The 10,100-nt window shown below is 45.5% G+C and overlaps 1 protein-coding gene across 1 annotated transcript in view; it reads left to right on the forward strand.

The window, feature by feature from the left end:
- The window catches only part of LONRF3 (LON peptidase N-terminal domain and ring finger 3), an 85,258-nt gene extending 76,899 nt beyond the window's left edge, over positions 1-8,359 (forward strand). The window contains exons 10-16 of the mRNA XM_074201807.1: positions 317-407; positions 2,130-2,244; positions 2,918-3,033; positions 3,567-3,728; positions 5,008-5,170; positions 5,965-6,114; positions 7,209-8,359. Of these exons, the coding sequence (XP_074057908.1) occupies positions 317-407; positions 2,130-2,244; positions 2,918-3,033; positions 3,567-3,728; positions 5,008-5,170; positions 5,965-6,114; positions 7,209-7,844 (1,433 nt within the window). The 3' untranslated portion in view covers positions 7,845-8,359. The remainder of the gene's footprint in view (positions 1-316; positions 408-2,129; positions 2,245-2,917; positions 3,034-3,566; positions 3,729-5,007; positions 5,171-5,964; positions 6,115-7,208) is intronic.
- Positions 8,360-10,100: the final 1,741 nt, after the last annotated feature.

A 10,100-nucleotide genomic window follows, 5' to 3' on the forward strand; every position in this document is an offset into this window, starting at 1 on the left:
GAAAGCCTTTTCCTGAAAGCCATACCGTATTTTAGTGGCAAAAGTCTAAGTCCTTTTCCTCTAAACTAAGCTTCCTTCATGCTGGATATCACCTGTTTCTAGTCACATGATCTCCTAGTCCATAGAAGCATGGAGATTCCACCTTACCTGGGGGGAGGGGGAGGTAGTATCTTCTACTCCAAGTGAGAACTTCCCAAAGGCTGAGGGTGGAAATATAGGGCAAGAAATCAGCTCTCTCATGTTTAAAAACAAACCAGTCCCTTTTGGGCCAGGATAGTAACTTAATCCATATTTCATTGGACATTCCACATTTCAGATTTAGATGACTCTCAGGGTGGGAATTTTGCTCAACATATTGCTTTGGAATCTTTCGACCCAACTGACCTGGATTGCCCTCTGTGTACAAGGTATGTATGAAACACTGTCAATCCTGTGCTCCTTCATGGACCACTTTCTTGACATCTTGTTGCATCTGTAGTCCAGATGCTCAGCTACATTAGAAGGCCTAAAACTAGGGAGACCAAAGTTTGCTTGTGATTGATCTCAATGATCCTGACCAATCACATGACTTTTCAGCTTCCCAGGCTATTCTCTAGGAATAGAAGTTTTAAATTTAGCACCACTTTGCATGGTAGAGGTACTTTGTTCATTAGGAGTTCCTGAACAGATGAAAATCACGTTCCTGACATGGGGGTGGGGGGTGGGAAGAGGAATAGCTAGCTTCCAAGGGATCCTACCAACCACAGATTTCACATACTTCTCTTCCCTCCCATACCGAGTCCTATCTTGTCCAGTAGAATCATGCTTAGTATTTTCAGCACATGCGGTCTGACTGGGAAATGAGTGGAAATAGTAATCCTCTTCATCCCCTCAAAAAAGCTCCCATCCTCCAGTGGACGGGACTTAAAACTGCAATTGTTCTAGGCCTAGTCCTGGCCCTGGGCAGAGTTTTTCATTCTGAACATGCCCATGCAGTTGAGTTGCAAAAAGAACTGCATAGTATGATAGACTATTTTCATATAAGGCAGTGAGTGATTGGAGTATTGGGAAGACAAGCATTATAGGCCGGAAAGGATTGGTCTTCCACAGTGTGGTAGCTCCTGGGTCCATCAGGAAAGCTGAGCAGTTAGGGATGCAGGAACAGCTACTAACCACTGGAGGGTGCTTTGTAGCCAGTTGCCTCCTCAGGTCACTGGGTTGAGTTGTTCAACCCTGGCTTGTGTTTTCTGGCCCTTGCTCCAGTTTTGACAACCAGAGTTGCCCTCTGCCTCTCCTAGGTACTCTACCAGCACTGAATTCAGAGAGCCCTTCTTAAGGGTGTCTCTCTTCAGGAGAGATCCAGGCAAGAAAATGGAAGGAATATGAGAAGAGACTTAATATAAAGGGCAATTCCTTAACAGTAGAACAAGGATTCTTTGAGGTCCAATGAAATGGGAGGGTAGAGTGGAGTAGGGATATTAGATACAGAGCTGGAAGGGACCTAAGGTCATCTAGTCCAACCTCCTCATTTCACAAGTCACTGATGACCAAGGAAGGGGAAAAGACTTGTTTTATACTATAATGTAAGTGACAGAGCTAGGCTTCTGACTTGTATGTTATCTCTGAATCACCTGCATCCACCTTAGCAGGGGATGGTCTGGGCAGTCTTGGAATTCAAATCATAGGGATTCTGAGTGGAAGAGAATGGTCATTAGCTAGTCAGAGGGCAGTCATTTGGATCACCATTTCTAGTAGCAATGGTTACTAAGGGTCAGAGGCCTCCACACTCAAGAGTTGAGGGCATCATCATTCCCTAACTGATAGAAGGCATGGTGAACAGGGTAATTGTGGCTTAACCATTGAGCATAGTGTTGAATGTTGGGTGGGGCTATACATGGGATGGCAAGGCACCTGTTTCTGGGGTTCCTGAGAACAGGGCTGACCCTGAGCCAGCTCCAGTGCTGATTGGCTTATCTCCTTCTGGGTAGATTGACCCTGATCTCAGATAGGATAGAAACCCTAACAAATGCTTTCATTTTAAGTCTAGCTTAGAATATATACCTCCAAGTCCCACTGTTTTGCCAAGGATACCCCAAAAAGTTAAAATTGAGTTCAGATGATCAGTTTTGGTTTTTATGACATGATTTCAGGCTGTTCTATGAGCCGGTCACCACTCCCTGTGGACACACTTTCTGCATGAAATGTCTTGAAAGAAGCTTGGCTCACAACTCCAGGTGCCCCCTTTGCAAAAAAAGCCTTGCAGAGGTAAGATAACATACTCAATTCAAGAAAATTTTATTAAGTATTGATTGGAAGGCAGCTGGCATGGTGGGAGAGAGAGAGAGAGAGAGAGAGAGAGAGAGAGAGAGAAAGAGAGAGAGAGAGAGAGAGAGAGAGAGAGAGAGAGAGAGAGAGAGAGAGAGAGAGAGAGAGAGAGAGAGAGAGCAGGCCTTTAGGCCCTTTTTCTGGGAGCCAAAGCTCTGTGGCTAGGGCCAGTTTGAAATGGGAGACCCATGACCATGACTTCTCCAACAGGTCATCATTGGGCTAACTCCCTTAACAAGCCTAGATCTCCCTATTTTACACCTTACTTGAGATTAATCATGAGACAGAGCCCAAAAGAATTCTTTGTCACTTGCATGACTCTGGACTCTCAGTCTCAGTTTCTTCAACTGTCAGATGGGGATAAAAACAGAATAATCCCTACTTCCCAGGCTTGTAAAAGAACTTTAGTCTGTAGGTGCTACAGAAGTGCTTGTTCTTCTTCCCCTTCCTCTTCCCCTTTTTTCTTAGGAATTAAAAGTATAGAAAGTATAGAAAAGTATAGAAAACCTAGCTTGGGTGTCAGAACAGCCTTAAGATAGGGCTCATTTGATCATGCCTTTGCAATGACTTGACAGGGTCCAACAACAGTTGATTTCTTTCCCTCTTGATGCAGTATGGGAGAAAATTTAGCAAAAATTTACTGATGGAGACAATGATAGCCAAGTATCTGCCCGATGACCTCAATGAACGCAGAAGGATTTTCGAGGAGGAAATGGCTGAATTCTCAAAGTATGTAACCCCATATATGTCATTCTGTCTCCTAGCATGTGAGGGAATGGACTGAAATGTAAGTCAAGATGAATTCATTCAACTAGTCCTTACACAGTAGGAAGCAAGAGTGCAGGACCCTATAGAACCACCATGCAATAGAAAAAGTGCCCAACTTGGAGTTACTGGTATTGGCTACTTTCCTACCTGGGTGACTTTGAACAAATCCTTTCCCTTCCCTAGGCTTTCATTTCCTTATGTGCAAAATGAGGAGACTGGACTAGATGGCCTCTTGAGGTCCCTTCTGGTTCTAGCTAGGTCTCAGATTCCATCATCCTCCTGGCTTCGATTCCCTTTTTGCCCTGGTGGTTCTTTGGAGGTTGACCCTGCAGGTGGGAGGTGGGGATCACAGGTTGGGCCAAGAGTGATGGTAACTGGGAAGGCCTCTACTCCTTGGGCCAGCTGGGAGCCGTCTTTCTTTCTCCTGGCCACAGCAACTCCACCCCGAGCTATGGGAGAAAGGTTGTTGTCACAATTATATTTCCCTTCTGCAGCATCCTGAGTAAGAATGTGCCTATATTTGTTTGTACCATCGCCTACCCCACTGTGCCATGCCCCCTACACATCTTCGAGCCCTGCCACCGCCTTATGATTCGAAGATGCATGGACACTGGCAGCAAGCATTTCGGGATGTGCGTTAGCGACCCTGGCAGAGGGTGAGTGGCTGGCCACTAGAAGGATAGCTCGAGAGGCCGGAGCTTGGTTCAACTGGGATATGGGGATGGAGTTGGGAAAAACTCACATATTCTAGACAGACAGTCAGAGCACTTCTAGGCCAACCCCCAAATTATACAGATAGGGAAACTTCAGCCCAGAAACAGAGTGGGATACAGGCGACCTGAGCCTTTTCTCTGAATCCAAGCAACATTAGAAGGTGAGCTGCACTGGCAAATTGTAGGATCATCTTGAGCTTGCCTTGGGGAAGATACTGCCCTCCTAGCCCTACAGAAATATGGTCCACAAATCCTTGTTGTTAGTAGTAACTTCTACTATTTTCTGCCACATAACACTTTACTAATCAGAAAAGAGGAGAGAACACACTAGGCAAGGGGAACAGAAGTAAGAATGAAGCTTGGTGGTGGAAAATAGGAAGAGACTAGTCTACTAGAAGAGAATATTTCTTGAGGCAGTGGCAGCCAGGCAACTTGTCCAAGGCCCCAGTGCCACTTCTGACTCCAAATTCAACTCTCTTTTTCTCTGCTCCAGCTGAGCTACTACTCTCTTCCTCTCCTTCATTTCTCTTCGCAACTCCTTCCTTTCCAGCTTCTTTTTTCTATGCCTTAAGCTTCCACTGGCATCAGACTTGTGGTACTTGTAGGGCAGAACTGCCCTCGGGCATCCTAAATTTCCCTTCAGTCCTCAGAATGGTGGGAGGGAGGGAACCTGATGGCCTCGTATAAAGGTATACTTATTTCATAATTATTTGTAAAGACAGTTGTACTCGTCTCAGTGTGATAGATGATCCTTGTTTCCATAAAGTGTGTTTCCCCTGCTCTCTCAGCTGCCTTGATTAAATGACATGGGCTTTTTGGGGGTTTTTTTGTATAGTTTTAAAAAAAATTTTCTTTAGTATGTATTGTTCCTCGGGCACACTTCAGTTCATTTAGTGAAATCTCTGAACATCTGTTTGGTGGAAGGGGAGGTAGTTAGAGTCATGAACCCTGGGACAACCTTCCTTTGCAGAGAAATCTCAAAGGTCACTCAATTGAGCCAGTGTCCACAAGAAGAAAAAGGAGACAAGGAGTAAAGACTCTGGTCAAAGGGACTGTGACTAACATGGACTCTTGACTTTCCTGGTGGGGACCCCCAAAGACTCAGGCTCTGGACTTGGCCAAATCATACTCTAGAATCATCAATGTGGCTAAGATGCAGTCCTAGGGAAACAAACCCATTGACAAGAATGATTGTTTTACTTACTGCTACCCCAACACCTAGGTTTGCGGAACATGGTTGCTTGCTGAACATAAGAAATGTTGAGTTCTTTCCTGATGGTCGTTCTGTGGTGGACAGCATTGGTAAGAGGAGATTTAAGGTGCTACGACGAAGCCAGAGGGATGGCTACCACACAGCTGACATCGAATTTGTTGAGGATCGGAAGGTGGGTCTGCTCCAGGGGCTGAGCTTCGGGAAGCCAGCAGATTCCAGGAGCTTGGAATGCCAACGTAGCTTCATGAGCATTTTGCTGGGGTTTCCCTTCAGAAAAGCCAGAAAGCCAGAGCACAGTGTTGGGTCCACTCCCCCACCTCAGGAGTTGAGCAAACAGAGGCATCAGGAAGATCTCTTCCTTTAACATGGGAGACAGATCCTCCCCAAATCCATATCTTCCCATGAATGTATGATCCTATCTCCAAGTAGAAGTGGTATGCATAGTTAGGCAGTCCATTTTTGACTTTGCTTGTGGTGGGAAGAGGAGTTGACCATGATCACAGCAGGCATTTCTCCAACAGACATTCAGATATCTGTGGAATGAATGAAATTGTGCTTTGGAATTCTGAGTTAGAATAGCACCCTCTCACATGTCCTTCCTGGTACTGAGAGAGGATAAATAAGGAATGAATAGGTCGGGAGTAGGTGGTAGGAATTTGGTCCCTGTTTCATATCTCTGACAATGCAGATGTTTTAAAGTGAAAACTAGTTTAAACAGCTGCTGGCCTCTTCCCTTCCCCCCCTTGTAATTGCCTACAACTGGATATGTAGATTGATGCTCATGCCCATGGACACAGAAGCAGGATTCTCAAGCCTCTCTCCAAATAGCCCATCATCCATCTGCATGATTCAGTCATGCTGGCTGAATGGACTCAAGCATGTCTGTCCATGGAAGATCAAATCAGATGCCCCTGGGGAGTGGCCATCAGAGCCCTGCTCATATGACTTCTCTTTGCTTAATTATAGGTTGAAGGGGAGGAGTATCTTCGGTTGCTCGATCTGCACAGCTCCGTATATGATCAATCACTTGCCTGGTTCAATTCACTTAAACAAGCCCTCCGAAGCCGAATTCTGGGCCACTTTGGTCCCATGCCACCAAAAGATCTGGATCCACAGGTATAACAGGTTCCCCTGCCCATGGAGAGTCTCAAGAGTAGTTCAATTGGTAGCCAACAAGGGGACCAGAAAAAAACAAATGGAGATCGTTAACCACTTGTGCTTTTGCTGCTCCCAGGCTTAAACCAAAGCCAACCTAGGCTCTCCCAAAGCAAAGGCTAGACTGACACCATAGTCTGAGTCAGACAGGATTCTATTTGGGCTGGGCCTCAGGATACTTGGATAGTAAAGGTTTAGGCAGGACAGAGCAGGCAAATGGGCAAGGAGAAAGGGACAGGCATGAGGTGAGAAGCCGGAATTTAAACTGGTCGGGTGGATATGTCTATCATGTAGTTCTTTATATTAAGAGACACAGATCAGATTTAACTCATGGCGTCTCCCAGCTTCTCCCACCATGTTCTGTCCCAAGATCCCATGCAGCTTGGACTTTGTACTTTCTCTGGACTAAGGGTCCTGACCTTTTCTGGGCTTTCTAACGTTCACCTACTGGTGACCTCTTATATTGGCTTGAAATATCCAGGGTGGGAAGGAAAAGATGATCCTTCTATCTTTGTTCAGGCTTTGGGTTCCATTGGTGACAGAAGTCTCCTAGTACCCCGCTTGCTCAGTCTGAGCTTCTGGGTGTTAGTCCTTCAGTCCCTCTGAGCTGGCAGAAGGCAAACAGCAGTGCTAAGAGCAGTTTTCCAAGAGAAGCTCACAGATGCCACAGTGACTCAGAAGGGTTGAGGGACACTTTTTGTAGAAGTTGGCATGGTCACTTGGGCAGTACCAGCCCAGAGCTACAAGCAGCTGGATATAGCAGTTCATACAAGCCTGGCCCTGGTGGGGCTAGCCACAATACAAACTTTTATTCAGAGCAACAACTAGCATCTGGAAGGCCAGTGGCAGTAGTGAGTGAGTGCAGAGGCCACTGAGGGAACAGTAGAATAGACCAAGAAAAAAAAATTCTGAGAACAACCTAGGAACAGAGCAGAGAAATTGGAGCTGAAGAGCCAAACCAAGGTAGATTTTGATGCTTTGGATTTAGGAAATGTAATAGCATCATGGGACTTCTTTCTGAAAATGATAAATCCTCCTTTGTGTTTCTACTCTAGGTCAATCACAATGGCCCTTCCTGGTGCTGGTGGATCCTGGCAGTCCTTCCACTAGAAAGTAGAGGGCAGCTACCTTTCTTGTCCACAAATTCCCTGAAGAGCCGCTTGAATGGCATTCAGCATGTCCTGACATACTTGGCCCAAAACCAAAACCCAAACCAAATCGTGATCCAAATCAAAGAAGACGATGAAGACCAAGAACAGGACCAAGGACCAAATGATGAACCAGTGCCAGGTCCAAGCCAGGACCGAGAGCAGGGCCAAGACCAGGGCCCAAACCAGGACCCAGAGCAGGGTCCAAGCCAGGGTGAAGGCCAAGACCAGGACCCAGAGCAGGGTCCAAGCCAGGGTGAAGGCCAAGACCAGGACCCAGAGCAGGGTCCAAGCCAGGGCCAAGACCAGGGCTCAAACCAGGACCAAGAGCAGGGTCCAAGCCAGGGCCAAGACCAGGACCCAGAGCAGGGTCCAAACCAGGGCCAAGACCAGAGCCCAAATCAGGACCCAGAGCAGGGTCCAACCCAGGGCCAAGACCAGGGCCCAAACCAGGACCCAGAGCAGGATCCAACCCAGGGTGAAGGTCAAGACCATGGCCAAGATCAGGGCCAAGATCAGGGTCAAGACCAGGGCCAAGACTAGGGCCAGTGAAACCCAAGAGATGAAGAGAAAGGAAGGGGCTCTGCTCTGTTTTCCCTTCCTAGTTGGTAGGGGGGGAGGGGGGAAATTTATTGTCACTGTCTTTAATCGCAATATTGTCTTAATGGGTAATCATTATTAACCTCAGGGGGAGTTTTGAGCAGGATGTCCTAAATAACACCTGCTTAGGGGTTTACTCCATTTGGAAAGCCCTCATTCCTGCCTCTCCCCCCCCTCCATCTTCTCTCTTCTCTCTTTCTATCTGCAATTGTTGACATGCTGCATTGCTAATTGAATGGCCTAGGTGTTGTTCTAGAGCACACAGTGATATTGTTTGCCTTCAAATGTTCAGAAAATAGCATTTGCTTTTCAGGAAGAATGTTTGGTCTTACTTTGAAACAATTGATGTTGATGAATTTATTTTGTTGACCCATGTCTGGTCTTATTCCAAATGCTTCTGGTTAGATTCAGCTACTGTTCACTACTTCATTCTGTTTGAATAATTTATTTTCGCACAATTGTGTCCTGTGGTATTTTTGTAAACATTGCGTCAGAGACTTCCCTTCAGGTTTGTTAAGAGGCAGGACCTCTGTATTCTTTCTCTAGATTCCAGGGCAGGGCTCCCTAGTTCATATTCCATTTTTCCTTTGGTTTCCACATATTCACTTGATTAGGTTACTTCACCCAGTTGGATCTTCTATTAGTCCAATGGCTCATGTGTGCTTAACAGGTTTCCCTTTTAACCCTATGAGTCCATGATTTTCTTGGGAAGTAGTCTATATACATATGGTTTCACTCAGCTTATGGTGGGAGGGGCAAGGGGGCAGTGAAATGGGGTGTCTGTCCTGAGTCAGGACATACCTGTGCAACACTTCTTGGAGGAGGAGCTCCATTGGCAATGGCTTTGATGACCTTCATTTCAGGCTGTTCTGTTATCAGAGAAGGGAAACATATGAAGCCTTTTTAAAATCTAGCAAACACTCATTTCAACAGGGAGTTTTGGAATTTGCCACAAGGTGGGAATCGTAATTCAAGTAAGGATGGTGGTCAATCTCAATCAATGCCAGTGTCATTTTCCACTTCTGGCAGTGGAGGCCCAAGACCAAAAAAAAAAAAAAGAAAAAAGAGCGATTTGTTTTAAAAGGAACAGTTCAATTTGATTTCTCCTACAAAAAGTATATATCATTTGATCTGAACCCCAACCTTCCTACCTCTACTTCCTTGCCCAAGAACAAATAATGCAGGTGAAGAATAATTGAATGGACTTTGGGTCCTGATGCAAAGGACTGGAAAGGGACTGGGAAACTCAACAAATGATGTCTGGTAGTAGGGGCAGCTGGGGGTGCTGCAATGGGTCGAGAACCTTGTCTGGAATCAGGAAGACATGAGTTAAATTCCAACCTCAGGCACTTTATGAACTGTGTGATCCTAGGCAAGGTACTTCACCCTACTTGCCTCAGTTTCTTCCCCTGTAATATGAGATGGAGAAGGAAATGGTAAATTACTCCATATCTTTGCCAAGAAAACCCCAAATATGGTCATTAAGAGTCAGAAAACAAAAGGGTGGTCAATTTCCTCAGGTCATAATTCTTCCCAACTACAGTGACATACATACACATACAACCTTCCCTAAGGGAAGGCTCTGACTTGACTTTCAGCTTCTGAGGCAAGGGTACACTTATGCCTAAACCTCACAGCTAAAATATTCTTTGGCCCTTTTACTGTCACAAACTGGTCCCATCTGGCCAAGATTGGATCTAGCCCTGTCATTTGATAAAGGATGAAGAAAACTCAGAAAAGGGTAAGAACTTTCTCAAGTTGTACACTGACTGATCCAATCCTGTAACCCAGTTCACCTCCCTCTCCATCCTTTTTCAAACCTTCACTGGTGGCCACAGTGAATGAAAGAAATAGCTTATAACATGGCAGGCACTATTCTCGTGTCAAGTGTTCTATGGCCACTGCTGTTGATAATTGACTAGTGAAGAGTGAAAACTGACAGACTTGAATAATGTAAGAGGAGAGTACTTGGCCCCTTGTCTATGGGTAATATAACAGGATAGAGTGAACAATTCCAACAAAACCCTGACTCACTGTATCATCAGGAATTTTTGGAGTACCTTCTAGATGTTCAGCAGTGAAGAAGAAAACAAAAAATGAAACAATTCCAATATAGAGTAGAATTCTATTGGAGTTCTGAACAGAATCCACCAAACTTACAGGAGATACCAGAGGGTACAGTGGAAAGAACTCCAACTC

The sequence above is a fragment of the Macrotis lagotis genome, chromosome X (assembly GCF_037893015.1).
Source record: "Macrotis lagotis isolate mMagLag1 chromosome X, bilby.v1.9.chrom.fasta, whole genome shotgun sequence".
In the NCBI taxonomy this organism is placed as follows: Eukaryota; Metazoa; Chordata; class Mammalia; order Peramelemorphia; family Peramelidae; genus Macrotis; species Macrotis lagotis.